A 21067-nucleotide genomic window follows, 5' to 3' on the forward strand; every position below is an offset into this window, starting at 1 on the left:
TGTATATGCGCACGTATGTTCTAAAATGGACGTGTCCATGTGCATGCGCCGACAAACACACGCACATGGACGCACCAGAAAGAAAGTTACCATCTAAATGTTCAGGCTTCACCTAGTTTTTATAGTTTCCCCTGCTCGAGGATGGGAGTGAGTTTGTTCTAGCTTTGTATAGATTTACTGAGAGACTTAAGGTGGCACCATAGCTTAAGTACCAAGAGTCTGTCTCCATCTATTGGTAGGGGAGAAAAACCCAAGCCCTCCCCAAAGAACTATTTTCCATGAAAAGGAAGGTTACTCAGCTGCTCCTTGGACACCTGACCACAGCCCAGGTGCCGCCAGAGGAACTGCCTAGCTGATACTGCCAACATCTTAATCCTAGATGATGTATGAACCAAATCACACAATACATCTGCAATAAAGGCTAAAGCCAATTCCAGATGCTCCGCCTCTTTCTCTGAGAAAGAATCCTTCAGATCTGTAACCAGTATCTGCTGCACCCATGCCCAAACCATAAAACTGCTACACGCTGCCACTCTGAGCACCAAACAACAGAATGGATTCAAAACCCCAAGGCATCATGAGAAGTGCACAGGGCACCAATGGCAGTGGCATGAACTGCCCAAGGCACCACAAAAGCAGCAAAGCAGCGCCAATAGTGGAATGAATACCCCCAAGGCACCATAAATGGGCTAAAACCGTACTAGCAGTGGCAGGAGTTCTTCACTGTCCAGTGGCCATAGCCTACTGCCCAACGTCCGCCACCAATGAAAAGGAATTTGCCTTTTTACAAGTACTATAGTCTCTGCAATCCTCTTTGCACTATTCTCACATACATTACCTGTACCTGGTAGTAGTGATAATGTTTTTTAATTCCCATAGATGAAAACACAGTTCATGGAAAAACAGCAAACCACCACATGCATGGGGTGCAATATTCAGTCATTGGCCAGATTGAAAAGAAAGCGGGATAAACTTATCCAGCTAACTTTGGAGGGATATCCAATGGTGCAGCCGCACTATTGAGTATAGCCGGCGCTCTTAAAGATAGGCGGGTAAGTTTATCTGGCTAGCTTTAGAACAGCTCTATGGCCTGACCAATTAAGATAAGCTGGTTAAAAAAAATGCTGGACCTTGATTGGTCCTGCTTTCCCTTCCCACCCCAGCTCAGGTCAGTCTAGGGTCAAATGTGTCACCACCAATTGCTAAGCACTGGAAGCTGCCTTGAGAAGAAAATAAACCCATGTAGTTTTGCTTGCCCGATAAACTTTAATGGAAAACGAAAACAAATGCAAACAAAAATGTTAATTTGGGGGGAAGTGGCCATTCATATTTGTTTTCTCTGAACCAAAACAAATCCACCTGATTCAGTTTAGAGTCCTTATTTGTTTTAAATGAATGCACATCCCTACCAGACAGAAAAACATCATTGGACGAGATAATTGCACATAGGAACCAAAATTACAGGAGACTCTGCAAGAGAGGCATCAGAACCCCTAAGTGTTTCCTTGTGCTCTTGCTTTCGGGGTTTAATATGGGGGGAGGGAGGGGAGGGTAAAGTTTGTGCTTACCCTTATGCATTGACTAAAGCCATTTCAGTGGAGGGGTTCGGTTGTGTTCTCTGAGCAGAACCACTGCAGCATTCTCTTTACCAGCTGGTGATGTTTTACACAGTTCAGATCTGTACGCTCCCCCAACGTTATTTGAAGTTGGTATATACAGTGTCCTTCAGTTCTGGCTAAAGCATCTCCCGTGTGGGCAGCATCTTCATATCTGCTCCTCCTTGTGCCTGTGAAAGCAACCATGGTAATGATGGGAGAAATACAGCAGCTAAGTTAAGTGGAGGTAGCAGAACTTGTGAAGCACTGACAGTGGCGTAGGGAATGAGCATTGCATAGTATGTTTAAGGAAAAGGAGTGTGGCTAGCGTCCTCTGAATGCTGTTCCTTCTTGGACAGAACAACCATGGGTGAAGAACAGAGAATAAAGAATGTGTGGATAAAAAAACTTGTTTTGGTTTTTTTTAATTCATTTAGACATATGATGGCTTTGCTTGCCAGCAGTTTCTCAGGGAATGCAGTTCGAGAAAGTATTGGCAGAGGAGAGGGATTTGGACTATGATAAGCATTTTTTTTTCCATGTGCATGAGTGCTGTGTTTTTATCCCCTGGAGCTGGGTGATTAAATACTTCAGGTAACATGTAAAAGAAGCCGTGTGGAGATAGAAGCGTGGGCAGGTATTTTGGGCTTCTTGCTAGGGTTTCCACCTCATCAAGATCAATCATACAGGTTAAGAACATAGGAACATGCCATACTGGGTCAGACCAAGGGTCCATCAAGCCCAGTATCCTGTTTCCAACAGTGGCCAATCCAGGCCATAAGAACCTGGCAAGTTCCCCAAAACTAAGTCTATCCCATGTTACTGTTGCTAGTTGATTCAGTCCTGGTTTTACTCCATTGCATTCTCTGGAACCTACCCCCATCTCACCTTCTTTAATTAATATTTTGTTGCCCCATTCTTTGTCTTATTCAGAATCCTAAAGACCACTGGTGAACTTTACCTTCAGTCTCCTCAACACCAGGCTGAACATGTTAAGTGTATCCAATCTTTCTTAAGTGAAATATTTTGTAAATACATTTATTAGTAACCTCCGTTTTGTGTTTTTAAGTTTCCATGTAGTATCTTGCTTATATTGGGGAGACCAGGCTTAAGCATTGCTTACAAGCTGACAGGAACTAATTTTTCTCTCAGTGAAGGCCAGAGTGTAGCGTTCAGTTTTTCCTGTTTGACAGTGTGCATGGATGTCAGGACTGCCAAACATGCAGTTCTGTTTGGGTTGTGTATCTCCATATGATGTCACACAGGGATGGGTGTGAACACACACTCCTCTGCCAGCAGCCCATTGGATGAGTCCCTGCTGTGGGTCACATCCAGAAAGAGCAGGGGAGGGGTTAACCTGCCTGAGCAGAGAGAGAGCAGCTGTAGGACACTGAAGGCTGTTATACAGTGCTGTGAAAAGTGATCATGCAGTGAGCTGCGGAGACAGCAGACTCGGAATATATGCCTTGCATTATCCTCACTATAACATTTTTGAGAGCAAGAGTTAAAGCCGCATCCTGTCCCTGGAACATATCACACCTTAACATCTGAAGAGAAAAATCTTGCCTGGAGGGAGAAACAAGGAAAGTGAAATTTGACAAACTTCTTTAAATAGAGTCTGAACAGGAAACCTACAGCAGTTTGCCACTCTTCAGGTGCCTTTCAATTTCTATTCAGAAGGAAAAGTCAGAAGAGGTTACCTTTCCATCCAGTAATTTGTATAAAACGTACAGGAGTACGCTGCCTGTGACAGTGAGGCAAGAGGGATTGAACAGCTAGAAATGCCATCAATATCCACCTCTGCCTGTGCCTGAAGCCTGGTATCCGTGAAACCTGAGGCAGGATATTGCCAGCCGTTGATTGACAGATCTGAGAAATTAACAAGGACCTACTACAAGTCTTTTCATTATCCATCGGAACAAAAAAAAAAAAAAAACACAGAAGAAAAAATCACTCATTATATAAAATCAGAATATATTGACTGGACTGGACTTTGAAACATTTTATATACTGCAAGCTTTTCTGATGACTTCACAAATTACTTGGGAGAAAGGCAGTTATATTGGGAAATAATATAAAAAAAATAAAAAAAAGCAATACTACATCAATGTATTTTTATTTTAACAGCTTAGTGAGAGGATATGGTCGAGATATATCCAGAACTCAATATTTTGACAGCCACAAGCTCCAAAAGGGAGAAGCTGCTTGGGGCATTTAGTTGGATCCCCAGCTCCCAGGAGCACCTTCCACAGCTCTGAATAGGGATTTTGGGAAGTCGGTACTCTTCAGCTCTCCTTCTGCCCCCCTGGCTTGGAGACGGACGTTCTGATCCACGGCAAAAGCCCATGGCATGCCATCCCCACCGTTGCCCTTCTCCAGGGTCCAGCAAAGGCCAGAAGGCAGGAATGAGCATGGCACAGTGACTTCCTCTATTCCGTGATCGATTTCGGTTTAGCAACTCAGGCCACGGTGGCAGACATTTCATCAGCACTCCGGGAGCTCACCAATTAAAGGTAAGGGAGACACTACCTCCTGTCACAGCTCTCAGACGGCTGCGTAGCCTGCATTAATCTAACCTTTGCATTGCATTTATTACCATTCTCACTCGGGACCTGTTCAAAACCTGGCAGTTGCTGTTCTCTTTTCGTGCACGCTGCCCTGAGATGCTTGCACGCGTTACGTGGTCTGGGAAATTTCTGCCTGTGCTTAAGTAAGGACGTGCAATATCGTTTTTAGGAAAAGAGAGAAAAAAGGAAAAGAGAGAAAGCAGGAGACAGACTGCGGACTCTCGCAGAAATGGCAAGTCACGAGGGAGAGAAATGAGATGGTATGAGAGGTGAGCGTGTCAGACGGTGTGATGAGAAAAGAAAATAACGAGATGAGAGAGGCACGACAGGAGAGATGCAAATGCAGAGAAAGGTATTGTAGATGGATACGACAGAGAAACGCCAAATATATGGGCAACCTTTCCATGCATTTTTAATTGTATCTGATACAATCTGACTTTAAAGTTATGGATAAATAGTGGAGTGTTTTGCATGTTGCAAATGCATATTCGTTATATTGGGATGTGGGGAGCTGACACCAGTGTCATTTTTATTTTTCTGTGGTAGCTTTATATCGATGGATAAACAGATATACTTTGTCTCGAGTTGCCTGTGAATCTAGAACAGCAAATCGGAAATGGGATGAGGTCTGGTCCAAACCATCGAGAGCAAAAGCGCATTAGGGGCTATTTTCCTTCAACTGCTAAAATTTGATCATGGATCGCCATCCTTAAGAAAAGAATGGGGGTGAAAAAAATATCAGTACTATGCTCCCTACATTCTGGATGGCAATCCAAAACTTGAAAAGACAAAATCAAAACAAGGCTGTATTACTGCATATGTATAATTTAAAAAAAACTTCTAAAACAGTTCAATTCATGGGTAAATAATAAACATATGAGCATTATAACTTTCCTGAGCACATTATATCGATAAAGCTTATTTAGGCGTTTGATACCCCTTGCATACTGTAGAAAAGAATTTTCCTGGAAGACAGAAAAATATTTGGAACGTTGCTTCTTTATCCTCTTTTTTTTTTTTAAATAGATTATTAATCCAAAACTTGGGCTATCATTATTAGTAACTGCCACATCAGCAAATGCCTTTCTAAAGTTGAAAATCTAAAATATTAGCAAGTGGTTAAAGGAGCAAGTAAGAAATATTTCTAGTGAGAATGCTTAAAGAGCAAATAGTAAATGGATTACATTCCCACATTCCAGCACCCATACACTCAGATTCCCGGTTCTATGACCGTTCTCCAGATGTTTAAATCTCAGCTTCCAACCCACTATGCAATCCGTTTTAAACCCTCTCTCTAGCACCCTCTGCGAGAGACTGAATGGAGACAGAAACTCAGGTACAGTACAGCAGCATCTCCAAACCCCTGAGGATTGTATCTGATTCTCTAGGACATGGTTTTGGTTTGAACGTTTTTTTGAAAAGTTGTGGGTCCCTGGAATCGAAGGTAATATACTGGCAATACTTTCCTAAGAAAAAGAATGCAGGGAGTAATGGCAGGTGATTCCTGGTCTCATTCTTGGCACCCCAGGGAGTGCCAAGAATGAGACTTTTTAATATCTATATTCTGCCCATGGGGAAGTTGATTAGAGACCATGGTCTACTCTTTCGAATGTAGGCAACTGATATTCAGATATATTGTAGCCTAGATGAAAATCAATCTGATGATGATGCAATCCTGCCTGGGCACGAATAGTGTAAATGGCTTTGTTTTAATAAGCTAAAATTGAGTGCATCCAAGGCAGAGGTTATGGGCACCGCACCCCAGTTATTATTAGATAATACCTTATTATCGTAACATCAGAAGCTAAGCACTTAGGGGTAGTATTGAACAGTGAATTAAATAGGTCAGCACAAATTTACAACATGGTCATTTATTTTTGTTTTCAAATGCATCTGATTCACAACCTGAGACTATATTTGAAAGCAGCCAATGTAAATAACCGTCTCCGTGGATAAACTGAGGGTTAGTACGTGCACATTACAATTATGTAATGTGTCAAATATATGCATGTACTTTTTTATTTAAAAAAAAAAAAAAAAAAGGCATGTGCACTGAAACATATGTGCATACTTTAAGGGCAGTGATTGCATGGCATTTTGTAAACTCTGCAGCTCCCACCACAATTTATAACACACGGAAATAACTTCAGGTATTGTTATTCTTAGGGATGTGTGCAGCCAAAATGTGTGTTTCTTTTCAATACATTCATTTTCCGGCTTTTTTGGGCTGATTTTTGTTCCAGGGGTTTAGTTTTTTTTTAATTTTTATTTATTTTAGAAAATAGCCTGCACTAAATTCCGAAACGAACAGAAATGAACATTTTCAGGGTTGGTTTTTTGTTTTTTTTTTCTTTTTTTGAGCCATTAGCGATTTGTTTCGGATTTACCAAAATAAAAAGAAAATGGCTATTTTCTGTTCAAATTCCTTGTTTGTTTAAAATGAATGCACATCCCAACTCCCTATTGAAAATTACCCTCAAAGAGGGCTGGAAAACCTGGGAGTTCATGGTACGTAAAAGGTTGTCTGAGCAGGAAAGCCCAGAAAGGAGCAGTAGTGATGCTGCCAGGCTAGAAAGACAATCATTTAAAAACCAAGGAAGAAGTATTGATGGACTAAAGCTTGATTGTCAAGTGCTTTAGCCTTTAGCTATTGTGACTTTAGCTACTGGACTTCGATAGCCACCTTGTGGTTTTCAGCCTGCCGGTTAGAAACCACTGGTCCATAGCAGGGTTGAAGGCGCACTGTTAGGGCTGCCTGCATATTCCTTGCACTACTGCCGCCTCGTGCAGTGCCTGCTCTTAGACATCAGTGACAGAGAGAGAGAGCATATCCTGCCTCAGCATTCTCAACTACTTCACTCTTCTCTACTTCTGCTCTAAAAAAAAAAGTTACACGGGATATTCTTTTAATTTGTAGCTGTAATGATATTTAGTAGTTCTCCTACAGATAGATAGATTAACAAAAAAGAGAGGAATGCTATACTAGTGAAAGTAACCAGAGGAAAATGGCTTCTACAAACATAGTCTCACTCCCCCCGACCATGTACCCAGACAGCCTGCATCATTTTACCCCCTTTCATCACCAAACACAGAACGTGTGAGTACACAATGCACTTCCCCTCATTTATCCGTCACAGCGCGCATACTTTCACCCTGTTTGTCTACAAAAGCACATGCACTTTAACCCCATTTCTCCATCACAGCACATGCACTTTCACCCTGCAAACCCACGGCCAATGCGTACAACGAGAAGATCAGTTCTAAGCAGATCGCTCCTGTAATTCACATTACTGAAGAAAGACTTTGGGTGGGAAACTGTGAAGAAAGTCAAAGCAACCAAAATTGGTCACCACGTGCCCCGAAAAAGGACAGCAAATATGCTTTTTGGAGCATGACGCGCACAGTGACACTCCTTTCTGTCTATCTAGTGACTTTCCTTTCTATCTATCTATATTATTATTATTCTCTTCTCTCACTCTCATTTTCTCTCTTTCATGTTTACTCTTTCTCTTTCGTTCTGTTTCTTTACTTCCTCATCTCTCTCATGTCTTTTTCCTTAGCTTGTGCCAGTCTCTCTTATGCAATCTTTCTCTCATTTACAATTGATCGCGCTCTCTCTCTCTGGCTCTCTCTCAGATTCAGGAAACTTTATCAAAATGACAATTTGCACAAATGTTGCCAAAGTAATAGCAAGAAATGAATTTTTACCTGGGTAAAAATGGCCTCAAAAGTAGCTAGTAGGATGGTTAGGGTTCCATTGCGTGTGCAAATCTACGCCCGCGCACATGTTATAAAATCTGGCCCATACAATTCATTTTCCAGTGCGCCACATGTTATGTTGTCTCCCCATCACCACTAACACCACTCCCTCCACCACCTGTTCAAATAATAGGTGCAAAATACTGGGATGCTTTTAGCCATGCACATTTTGCCTTTCTAATCTTCAAAGAGAAACGACACAGGTACTTTCTTGTAGAATATTTGCCTTAAGTATTGCGTTAAAAAGTACTGCAGTTCTCAAAAAATCCACCTGAATGTGGTTCCCATGGACCTTGTATCTAATTTTCAAAGAAACTATGTCCCTGGTTTCCCTTTGAAAATTGCTATTGGGTCCATAAGGATCTGCGGACTTTGCATCTCCTTTTTATGGGGGCAGATTTTTGCTGGATAACAAAGCACAAAGTCTGGAAAATCCAATCTACACCCATGGATTTCCAATGCCACCTTAAACACGACCCCGAGAAAAGCCCCCCCTCAATCCAACTAAATGTACGTGAAGCCCCCGTGCACACTTTCAACCAGATCGAATGAGCGCATCTTTTAGCCACGCCAAGCTACCCAGATAAATGTCTATTTATTGGGCTTTGAAAACTGTCCTCAAAGTGCTTAAAAATAAAAGTCCAAAAATATATAATAATAATAATAATAATAATAGTAATAAAATAAAATTACAAAGATAATTACAGGATTCTGATGATATTCAATATTGTCTTTGGTCAAATTTCATTTCTGGCTTGGTGGCACGATACAATATATATTTGCTGCTCTAGCTGCTGTTTCTCCTCTTTTCCCAGGATTATACAAAGCTTTTTCTGCTCATTCTTTTGTGGGAAGTCTTATTTTCTCTGTCAGCTTCAGGAAATGAGCATCTCTGGTATTTATATTTCGTAAAGTGCATGAGAAAATACATTTCTGTTTCTTATTTCCCCGGTGTTGCGCTGCATCTGGCTTCTTGAGGGTTCCACTTAATTTTATAGCTTCATGTTTCTATTTCTAATTTGTGGTTACTTCTCCACTGTGGAGTATACAACAACACTTGAACATGCGTTGTTATGTATTAGCCCAAGGGTTGCCAATTCCGGTCTTCAAGAGCCACAAACAGACCCGGTTTTCAGGATATCTATAATGAATATGCATACGGTAGATTTGCATATGATGGAGGTACTTTTACAAGTAGCCCCTCCCTGGGCACTTACCCACTGGTACCTGCAAACTGAATGCAGACTTCTTCTCAATACTGATACTCTTCAGAAGCTCCTACTTTAGGGAGCAGCTCTTTGGGAACTTTTCCCTGCAAGGCAGCCTTCTCTCTGACTCTCTACAAAGAAAATCCCCTTTATCCAAAACACTAGAGAAATCTCTCTCAAGCAGATAAAGAGTATGAGCTTAATTCCCCTCTTCTTATAGATCTTGTCTTTGGTTCTTTAGGATATCTCAGGGCTCCACTCTCTGTCCTCCAGGCAAAATCTTCCTGACCCTTAAGATCGGGGAACCCCACTCTCAGGTCCCCTAACCACCCTCTCAGGATGGAAGGCAAGAAGGAAGGAACTCGATCTTAGAATGAGAGAACCCCCAGAGAAGAAGAACCAGAAGCCAAGTGGGCCCATGAGTTTTGTTAAACCACACAATCCAGAAAAGGCCTCTCCTATTGGGGAGTGCCAGACACACTTTTCCACTTCTGCTCACTCATACCTCATCCACCAACGTCTGTAGAGACAATGGCGTCAATAGTAAAGGGTCACTTTAGTGATCGCCTTAAAGCTTGCTAGCTGCTGAGTCTTTTCCATAGTATGCATGCTAAACAGTTAATACCTGGTTCGAAGTGGATGTTGAACTTTTGGGCTTTATTGAGCACTTGCTAAATAGTGTGTAGAGGAGAACATACCACACCAATTCACTCGCCCACAAAAGCCTAATTTGCATTTGACATTCCTTCATTTATATGCGCATATGCACTGTTTTTATTGCACCCATGCTAATGTCACCTGAGGTTGGTTTAACATATATGCGATGGCCTTAGTGCATAATATGCTTTTTTTTTTTGTGTATGCTAAATACCCTTGATGATTGCTAAGCTTTAGTGCATAGGCCCTTTATGTCTATAAGAGCATACTTACTATATCTGGCTCATTGCTCTCGCAGTAGGACAGAAATCTGTGTAATGTGTAATCAGCACACAAACTAGGAACAAAGGCCAATTTTCATATTGCAAAATTGCCCATCGAGGACATGAGGACCTCATAAGGGTGAAATCTGTCTGTGCTGACAGCAGGTGAAAAGATGAACACTGCAGTAGAAATCCTTCAACATTAGCCAGTTAACATAAGTGGTTTTATCTTTACTTTATATGATCAAATTATGCTTCAGAATGAAAAACAGCAAATCATTTTTTTTTTGTAACTGGATCACTAGCCCGAGATCAACGTGCTCTTACAGAGATCTCCATTATAAGAAGGACAAAGTATCCGATCCCCATTACTTTCTGCACTACATAAGTTCAATTGCACTGTAAAATGAATAACCTATCTTCTAATTCCAGATTAAATAGCATCCTTTACATTTAATGAGGAAACACCAGTACAAAACTGGAGCAAACCTTTGATAAATCTGCCTCATGTAACTGTGCAATGTCTACTTTTTTTTTTTTTTTTAAATAAAAGGTGCACACCTTTTATTATCATCTTACACCTGCTTTTATACATCTCTTCCTGGATTCATGTTTCAGCTCTTTGTGCTAAGCTAATGCTTTGCATATATTACTGCAATGCTTGCATGAGGTTCTTAGAGAGAGATCATAATAGCATTCAGATTTGCGTAGGCTCATAAATGTGAAAGAGCTTGTTAGAAGGAACTTTGCACAGAAAAGTCATGTCATTAAATATCAGAAATGTTCTCTGCAGTTAATTAAATATAGTTATTGAACTCATCCGTCTTCTGTGAGACATATATGTATATTTTATTATTTCAGCACATCGCAATGATGAAGACTCTGTCCACTGGGAACTGCACAATCAGTGTCCCGGCTAAGAACTCCTACCGCATGGTGGTGCTGGGAGCATCTAGGGTGGGCAAAAGCTCAATTGTGTCACGGTTCCTCAATGGCCGCTTTGAGGACCAGTACACGCCTACCATCGAGGACTTCCACCGCAAGGTCTACAACATTCGAGGTGATATGTATCAGCTAGATATCCTGGACACGTCGGGAAACCACCCCTTTCCTGCCATGAGGAGGCTTTCCATACTGACAGGTATGCAGGATGACCAGGTCTGATGTTCTAGTGAGAATAAGCAAGCCTTTACATTGAAAGCTGAGTGAACCAAGTATTGCAACTTTGTTCTGGAAACCCAGAAGAAGCAAATTTATGGCAAAATTTCAGCAAAAATGTCTCTATTCATAAGATTTAAAAAAAAAAAAAAATCAGTCCCTGCTGCCCTTGTTTCTGATTTGCCAGGAATAAGGCCAACCAACAACATTCGATGACTGAATTTTAGTCCAGGTATGAAAAATTGTCGGTGATAGTGCACAATGCACATGCCGCGTTTTTAAGAGTTCTTCGAAGCTCTTTCCAGATTACGCCAACAGCTGTGAGCTCATATGCGTAGTGAATGGTTTCAGTGGCAGCCTCCGGACAGTGACCCAGCTCTTTCTTGGCTCTCTCCCACTGAGAAGCAGAGATCCTAGGAAGAACCCAGGTCAGCTGGTCTTTGGGTATTGTCCTTGCCTGAGTTTCCTCCATACAGCACAGAATATCTTGGTTCATATTGACTAGGGACATCAAAAGATCTTCATACATAATTAGGTAAATGGGTCTTTCAAACACTCCCGTTGGGTGGAACTTCTCAAACTATTTCTCTTTATTTCTCTGTGCTTCTTCAAAGTAGTCATTCCTGTTTAAAAGTTAAATGCATCTTCCAACCATTATTGAAATGAAAGACTATGATGCTAGGTATCAAAAAATCAGAACACGTATTTTTAGAAAAGTTGGGAGGTCGTATTGAGCCATTGTGTGGCTTGGCTAATTAGCTGAATAAACTTATCTGGCTAACTATATTCAGCGACTGCGCCACTGAATACAGCTGGTTATCTTAAAGTTAACCAGATAGGTTTATTTGGCTAACTTTAGGACGGGTCTATGGGCCAACCCGAGTTAGCCTGATAAGTACCGTAACTCAACTCTTTCCAGTTACACCCATGGAACGTCCATAACTTATCCTGCTATAATTTTGCTGGAGAAGCACCCAAATCGTCATTTAGCTGAACAACTTCTGAGTTTTCTGGCTAAATGCTTCTGAATAAGGACCTCTTTGTTATGTTATTATCAGCAATTGATGATAAAAGGCCAAAATAAAATACCCTATAAAATATAACCAGGGACCTTTGTTTTCAGGTTTTATGTTACTTTTCCTGGGAATTTCAACGTAATAAAAAATATCAAATGACTTTGTTGTAACACGTAGGAGAAAAGTCAGTGGAAATGTAATTTTTCCACTAATATCTTTTTTGTTATAACATTGAAATTCCCAAGAAAAAATTAAATTAAACCTGAAACCAAAGATCTCAAAATATAATATAAGCAGTATCAGTGTGCAACATGCCCAGAGTATTATTAATATAATATAGGCTGTGAAAGATAGCTTGTAATGATGGTATGTTGCTGTATGATGCTCGTTACAATGCAAGCTGTTTATAGATTACTGGAGTTTAACATCTTATTGCAGATCAGTAGTTATATCACAGTCCTCAAGTGCCACAGGCAGGTCTGGCTTTCAGGATATCCACAATGAATATGTATGAGATAGATTTGCATACAGTGGAGGCAGTGCATGCTGATCTATCTAATGCATATTCATTGTGGATATCCTAAAAACCAGGCCTGTATGGTGATATTTGACAACTGGAGTTGGCCATCCTTGCCCTGTTATATCTGCTTTGTATATACAGCTGGAAAGACATAATGTACTTGTGTAAGTAACAAGCAAAAATACTGTTATGTCAATGGGTTTGTGCCCATAATGGACATAATTTATATTATCAGTAGCTCTTCATGGCATCCCTAAGCCAAAGCAACACTGTCAAGTCATTCCTATGAAGAACTCCCCTCCTGCTCTCTAGAATCTCCCCTAAAATCTGGCAGGAAACGCGAGTTGTTGTGGTTTGTGGCATAATAGTCATTCTTTATCGCCTCTTGCCAGTATTAGATTTATTGTCAATACTCCATGTCCTTACCCTCTGTCCTGTCTGCCTAGCTGTGTCTCCTATCAGCGGTTACCCTCTTTTGTTAAAATAATTTCCTTTTGGTTTCCTCTCGGTTGCGTTCTCAATGGGCTTTTCATCAGCTTCTTTACAGAATTTCTTTTCAAGCATTTGTAATGTAGAATTCTTTTGTGTATGATGAGAGGTTGCAATACATTTTCTTATGACCTAAGTGCAGAACGATTAGAGGCTTGTTACAGTTTTATTCTCATATCATTCATTGCTTGCTTCTATACTGAAAGAAAAACCATAAGCCTGTTAATCTCCTGATCATCAGAGGGAAATTATTTTTCCAATAAAAAGATTAAAACTGTACCCATTGTCTTATAGAAATACACATGGCAACTCACTTATGTTAAAGATCAGGCTAATGAGCATCATTAAGCCACCCTCCTATAATATTTTTATAGCCACCTTCTTCTCCCTCAAAGCCTCTCCACCTCCAGGAGCAGCAGAGTCACAAATGTAATTACACACAATGGGGCCGATGCAGTGTTGAGCACCTGCTTTCCTAATGCGGGCACAGGCACCTCTCCTGGGTGCATGATGCAATATTTAAATGAGGGACTGCGCTGCCAAGGAGGCGCTAGGGACACCTGCGCACCCCTAGCACCTCTTTGGCAGTGGGCACCCAGGAGAGGTCAGCTGTCAGTGGGTTAGGAAAATGGACGCTCAATTTTACGAGCATCCATTTTCTTAACTGGTACACAGCCACGGATTATGAAAATGGCCGCTGGTTAATTGAGCGCCTGTTTCCCTAACATGACCACTGGCATATTTTTTTAAAACATTTTTTTAAACCTTTCAAACTTTTTGGTTCCTCCGACTTAATATCGCCATGATATTAAGTCAGAGGATGTACAGAAAAGCAGTATTTTCTGCTTTTCTGCACAACCTTTTGGGCTGCTCAGACATTAATGCCTGCTCTGGGGTGAATAACAGCCTCATCAACATGCATTTGCAAGTGATGAATACTATTAGTTTCTCCATGGGTTGGATGCGCATTTTGGATGCGCTAATCCCCTTATAGCATAAGGGGCTATGGACGCGTGTCCAAATCGCGCGTCCAACCATGGGTTAAACAATATTTTTACTCATACATGGTAATTTTTAATGCTTACAACCAATGCAGAAGCAAAAATAAAACCCTTAAAATTCAAACTTTATTATCTTATAAATTGTAATACAAATGAACACAGCATCAGACAATCGGTGCTGAAGAATTCAATAAACTGTCTCTTGCCATGCAATGGACTGCAAACAGTCTTAAAGACATAGCACCATCAACTTCATTCATATGCTGGTTCAATACTATATGTAATTGCTAATTACCCCACCTTATAGATATAATTGCAGTTATCTTATGTAGTATTGCCCATAAAAATTATCAAACCATCATCTTTCAAACTTTCAAACGCTGTGTCACCTATGATCAGCTCTCAACATACCACATCAGCTCTCAACATGACTCAACACAGGCCCATGTTTTGGCAGCTCACTCGCCTCCCTCAGGGGTCATCATATCTTACAATGTCTAGCATCACATTCATTAATGGCTTAACTCAATGCCATTAATGAATGTGATGGTAGACATTGTAAGGCAGGCGTTTGAGTACAGTATTGAACCAGCATATAAATGAAGCTGATGGTACTTTGCCTTTAAGACTGTTTGCTTTGCAGCCCATTGCGTGGCAAGAGACAGTTTATTGAATTCTTCAGCACTGATTGTCTGATGCTGTGTTCGTCTGTACTACAAGTTACAAGATATTAAAGTTTGAATTTAAGAGTTATTTTTTGCTTCTTCTGCATTGGTTGTGTCTACATCACAAGAAGAAGCCTCTACTATGTAATTATTAGTGCTTGACATGCTTACATTGAAACACTACACCTAGGCAGAGAATACAATGTCCTATTTAGCAGCAAATGAAAAGCTTGTTCTGTGCATCTTCTGATGACATCTCAGAACATACACACCTAGGTTACTAGAACCATCTGATACAATTATAAACCTTGTTAGCCCCCTCCCCCCTCCCAGCCTGAATTAAATCCCATGAATCATTAATTGACAGTTCTTAAATGAGAGACAAGACACAGAAGAACCTAAAGGAAATCCAGAAAAAGGGCAGTGCTAATGATGTGTTTGGTTTCTGTGTAATTTCAGGGGATGTTTTCATCTTGGTGTTCAGTCTGGACAACAGGGATTCTTTTGATGAGGTGAAGAGGCTGAGGAAGCAGATCCTGGAAGTTAAGTCCTGTGTGAAAAACAAAACCAAAGAGCTGGCAGAGTTTCCCATGGTGATATGTGGCAACAAGAATGATTATGGTGAACACTACTGGAAAGTGAGTTCAGATGAAGCTGAGCACCTTGTCTCTGGTGATGAGAACTGTGCTTACTTTGAGATTTCTGCCAAGAAGAATGCTAATGTGGATGAGATGTTTCAGGTGCTCTTCAGCATGGCCAAGTTACCTCATGAAATGAGCCCCGCTCTCCACCGGAAGATCTCTGTGCAGTACGGGGATGCGTTCCACCAAAAGTCCTTTAGGATGCGTCGGATGAAAGAGATGGATGCCTTTGGCATGATTTCACCCTTTGCCCGACGGCCAAGTGTCAACAGTGATCTGAAATACATCAAGGCTAAAGTCCTTGGTGAAGGACCATCACGAGACAGGGAAAAATGCACCATCCAGTGAGCAGAATCAATTCATCCAATGTTTAAGAGCTCGTGAAGTGCCTTTAGGAAATAGGTTGAGAGGATCCAGAATGAACCAGGAGTTTGGTGTGCCCACTGAGAAGAAAACGGATTTTGGCGAAATCCTGCATCCTGAATGGTTTATGAGATCCCAGACCTATGGTGGTATCACAGTACAATACTGTGGCTTAGAACCTCTTCTTCCTGGAAGCCTTCATTCACATGTCTGTGTGAGGCACTAACTTATTGCAAACTAACTTATTGCTCTAGCAGTGACATCACTATGTGCTCAGGCCACAGCCAAACGCATTGCATTGAAAATGTGATAACAAACCACGTTTTCATCTTCTAAAAATTCTGAATTAACCAGTAAGACCCTTAGAGGGGTGTGTATTTGAGAAATGAATGTACCAAAGGAAACTGTGGCACAAGAAGCACTCCTGGAAACATGAAATATGATGGCATATAAGGACTTTAAGGCCTATCTAGTCTGCACCATTTTTTTTTTCTTTCCCATGTGATAGTCCAGGTTAGTCTTTGGCCTTCCCTTAACTTCTTGGCCACTAGGGATTTTGTATGTCCATCCTTTGAATCCTGTTAGGTTTTGCTTCCACTAAGAGGCCATTCTATGCGATCACCATCCTTTCTGTGAAAAATATGGGGGGGGGGGGGGGGGGGGTTTGGCCCGGCAATTACCTCCTGGTACTTTTAGGCTTCCAGCATAATCAGATCCGGCCTTTGATGGACTCCAGGGCCCATTCTCAACCACTTATAGATTTTGTAACCTTCTTACCTACCTAGCCATTGCAGTGATGGTTTTGGCCAGGGACCACAGTTTATGGCTCCCTCCAGCACCTGGAACATGTGCACTGTAAGTCTGGCCTGTGGGTGTCAATGTCAAGCAAAGGCAGAGGCTCCCTCCTCCCACAAGAACTCCACAGCATTCCTATCCCCAGCAAGTCTGATATTCAGACATGGGCCTTTTGCATGGCAGTGCATAACCCTTCCACTGATCCATCAGGCTAGTCCAAGAAATATTTTCTAATGTTACTCCTAAGTCTATTCCCTATCAGCCTCATATAAAGATCTTTGCTCTAGAAATTCCATTCCACTGAAGAACGTTTGCTTCATGTGCATTATTTATATAATGAATAACACTGCAGCCCTAACAATCCTATTATGTTGTCATTATGCTGTTTTAATTAAATGTCTGAACAAATATTTTCCAATAAGAATAAGCAGCCTTTTAATGTCATTTTTCCTATCTGTCTTACTTGCTGGTGGCAGCATCCTCTGTCAAGAGAAACACAGGGTCTTAAGGTTCTACCTTCTGAACTTTCCCTGTACAAATGAATTATAGTAAAGGATAGGAAAGTGAGTGAAAAAGCAGCACAGAAACATTGGAAAATGTAACCTGATGAACAAAGAAAGATGAAATGGGAAGCCACAAGAAAAATAAAAACCCATAAGGAAAAATAATAAAGAAATATTTTTTCCAGTATAATTACTAAAGATGCCTTTTAAATACTTAAATACTAACCCAAATAACATTATAGGATCTCAAAGTTGTCTTTTAAATGTAATACCATAGGATAAAGCAGTCACTAGTCTACAAATTCATTAGGCAGCAGAGAATGCACAACATACTGTTTATCAAGAAGAATGAGACTGGATAAATGTACCACTTACATTCTGTTGGGTGACCTGCTGAAGTATATAAGTCAATGTTATTCTAGCGGGAGGGGGGTCCCTCTGGAGCCCCTTGCTAAATGATGTTCTTCTGCTCACCAAAACCTTTTACAGACCATAGAATAATCTTAGTTTGAACGCTTGTGGTGAGTGACTTTCCCATCTTGCCCTGGGTTTCTTACATGTATAATTAATCGAGTCGGTTTTGAAGGGTGATTCTCATACCTTGCATTCACCTCCATGGGTTGGTCATGATATGAGGCTTCGAGGAGGTAGAATCAGGATCAGCATCAGGAAATATATTTTCATGGAAAGGGTGGTAAATGCCCGTAATGCTCTCCTGCAGTGGATGTCGGAGGGTCAAATGTCAACAAATTTCAAGAAGGCATGGGATAAGAGAAAAAAAAAAATGTCAGCCTGGGGCCCTGTGAGTCGACATGCACCCCTGGGTGCTGGGGCAACCCTGCTCCCTCCTCCCACACAGGCTTCCTGTTACCAAAGAAACCTGTGGGAGCGGTGGGACAGCTGCAGAGCCCTTCAGCTGTGCACCATTCATTGCATTGAGGAACATCCCGGTGGATGCACATTATAATAAACCCCATTAACATACTGAAAGCTACATAGTGCTGCTTGTATGCAAACATATCAGCACTGACATTGTCAAACCATGGTTTGTTCAATGCATGGAATCACAACAGATTCCAAGCTTTCATGTCAACAAGTGATGTCTCTAATGGAATAAGGGATATCATTTTCAGTACTGGGTCCTTGACAGATCTAAAGACATTGCTAAAATCACATCCCAAATAAGGCGACAGAGCTTCTGTGTGGAAATCTCTGTGTATGCTGACTCCAGATTTGTTATTCCACGGAATTTGAGATGGGAGCTGTGTCAGAGTTGGGAACTATACACCATGTTTGCATTGTGACCCTGATTTCCATAAAACAGCACCTGTAAGGTCACCACCAAGCATCATGTCAGAAGGGATGGGCTGGTTGAACACCAAGCCATTGTCATTTTTTGGAAGCCTTGGGTTTACCTTTAGGAAAAAAACAGACTATCAAATGCTTCTAAACAAACATTGATTGAGGAAAAAAGACCAGGAAACTGAGCACATCAATGTTGTGAGATTACATCTATTGTAGATTAGGAACAGTTGCATCGCTTATGAAAATCTCTTAAAACACCTTTGAGTTTCACACAGATAAGCTTTTCCTCATCATTTTACTAAATGAAATTAAAACATCACCGAGGAAGCAAATTCCCCTGCCAATGCACTGGACAAGCAAGCTGCCATCCCCCTGCATTAGCAATGCACAGTGCAGAGAGTAAGATAACCTGAATGCCCTTTGGAGCTTTAGAATCCAATTGAAAGTCAGTGATTCCAATGTGTATGACTCCTGCCACATGCTTGTGCCTCACAGTTCAAGAAATCTGCCACTCTTCTAACAAACTGCTGATCTGCAGTCCAGAGGATTAATCTGTCATCTTGGTTATAGCCAGAAGTTGAAGAAATATTGCAAACAAAGACCTTCTGAGATGCAAACTGGCAGGCATTAGTTTATTACCTTTCAGTAACTGATCATAATCTAATCCCTAACAGCATCTGCTGGTCGCTGAAAACAAAACACAGAAACTACGATGGTGTTCCTGAAGCTCTTCCTCCCATTAAAATGAAGCTGACCAAAAAAACTAACCTGCGCCTATCTCTAATTTTCCTACAAGCTGATCCTTCTTAGCCGACCGCCATTCTAACGTGCGGCTCCTCAGATAGAAACCAAGAATATTCTTCGGGACGTTCTTTTACAGCAGTGACCACAGCACTACAGCACATCATGGAATGGAAGCAGGACTTTACAGTTAAAATACAACATCCGCTGAACGTAGCTGGTATGGCAAAAAACAAACAAACCAGAAAACCCCCTAAAATTTCCAAAAATGTTAAAAGCTAAAAACAAAAGTTCAAATTGTGACTGGGCAGTTAAAATAAAAATTAACATAAGACCGCAGAGTCTTATCTCTAGAGACTGGTCAAGAAACCAGCTATCACGGTCCAAACTTTTGCCAGTAATTTCCCGGTGGAAAGGGTTTACATGAAATCATGACTGCAAATCATAATAATAAAAACACAGGTAATTGGAAGAAAACAAAAGTTCCAAACTGGGAAATACTGGAATGGGGTATTTGACTGTGATTGTTCTCGGTGGTCTAAAAATATTTTGGCTCATCTCTATTAGTCCCACATTATCAGCACCACCTCTGTGACTGTCATTCTGCTGGTCAGGCGGGAGATAATGGTGTTTCAGATCCTCTGTCTTTTCTAAAGATGATTAATGGGGGCAAAGCTTAACAGGGATAACTAAATCTGGGCAAAATATTTTTATGTAACTGCATTTTGATCAACTGGCAGAGCAGCCAACAGTGTCATTCTCCTCTGCTCCTTCTCCAGCCTAGGTAGAAGACAGAAACCTGAGTCCCATATGTTGTAACATATTCAGCCACGAATAAGAAGGCTGCATTTGTATTTGAAAAAAAAAGATTCTGTTCAGGTAAAATGTAAATATATGTATCATATTCTGTAATACAGTGCATTCCATTTTCAGATTAATATTTAAAGTGTGCAAAATATGTAAATAAAAGCAAAGTCACAGTACTGTAACACTACTGTAACATAAGTCCTCAAGCCTGGAGGATTCCACTGAGTGTTCTTGTATACTAAGCCTAACTTTTGTGATAGTGTGGTGCATTGCATACAAGGAAACGTGAAGCACAAACAAGACTGAACATGTCTGGAATATGTTTCTGTAGAAATGAGCATTTTCATTGTACATACAACAAAGTTGTTTGAATAAACACTTCTGTGCACTTTTCGCCTGCCGCTGTTTTAAGGTTGAGCACTAGGGCTAATATGACCAGTTTACTTTTGCTAGTCATCAGTGCATTATAACTATCTTCTAAATCAGGGTTCACTTGAGCACTCTTCATCTCGCCCAAGTTTCCCCGACTCTACTCTCTTGGCACTTCGTTATACCTACTACTGTTAGCATCATGGACAATATTTGAAAGACTCCCATACACACTCATTTCCAAGACTGATCTGCTGCTCCGCTAGCCTATCCATATGTCCATTTTTACTGGTCATATTAAAAGCACAATTCTACAGAAATAAAGACAAGATCGATCACAGTGTCAGCAATCCAGGGATACAATAGTAAGAAGTCCCCCTTAACCGTTCTTTCATCTAATAAAGAATAGGAGAAAATAAAAAGAGCATTCAGGCTAGCTAATATTTTACTGTTTATAATAAGCAATGAAAAGGTCCCAATTTGAGCATCGTAATCCTGTCTTTCTCTTTCAGTTCTGCTGTGAGAATATCCATCTCTATGCATGCTCAAGCATTCTTACACCAGTCAAAAAGTTAAATAGACACAGATCCCTTCCATTCACATTGTATAGTGTTTGCCAATAAAAGCTTGCCAATCATATTTGCT

General features: G+C 40.9%; 1 protein-coding gene across 2 annotated transcripts; it reads left to right on the plus strand.

The window, feature by feature from the left end:
- Nucleotides 1–2986: 2986 nt before the first annotated feature.
- RASD2 (RASD family member 2) lies at nucleotides 2987–20446 on the plus strand. Of its 2 annotated transcripts, XM_029590380.1 has the most exons (4): nucleotides 2987–4108; nucleotides 4332–4514; nucleotides 10911–11190; nucleotides 15358–20446. In XM_029590380.1, exons 2-4 carry the CDS (start codon nucleotides 4497–4499, stop codon nucleotides 15885–15887), a joined length of 828 nt encoding a protein of 275 aa, XP_029446240.1. In that variant the 5' UTR covers nucleotides 2987–4108; nucleotides 4332–4496; the 3' UTR covers nucleotides 15888–20446. The 2 variants fall into 2 exon arrangements, with proteins under 2 accessions (XP_029446240.1, XP_029446241.1); XM_029590381.1 differs by lacking the exon at nucleotides 4332–4514.
- Nucleotides 20447–21067: the final 621 nt, after the last annotated feature.

Source organism: Rhinatrema bivittatum, chromosome 2 (genome assembly GCF_901001135.1).
Source record: "Rhinatrema bivittatum chromosome 2, aRhiBiv1.1, whole genome shotgun sequence".
NCBI lineage: Eukaryota > Metazoa > Chordata > Amphibia > Gymnophiona > Rhinatrematidae > Rhinatrema > Rhinatrema bivittatum.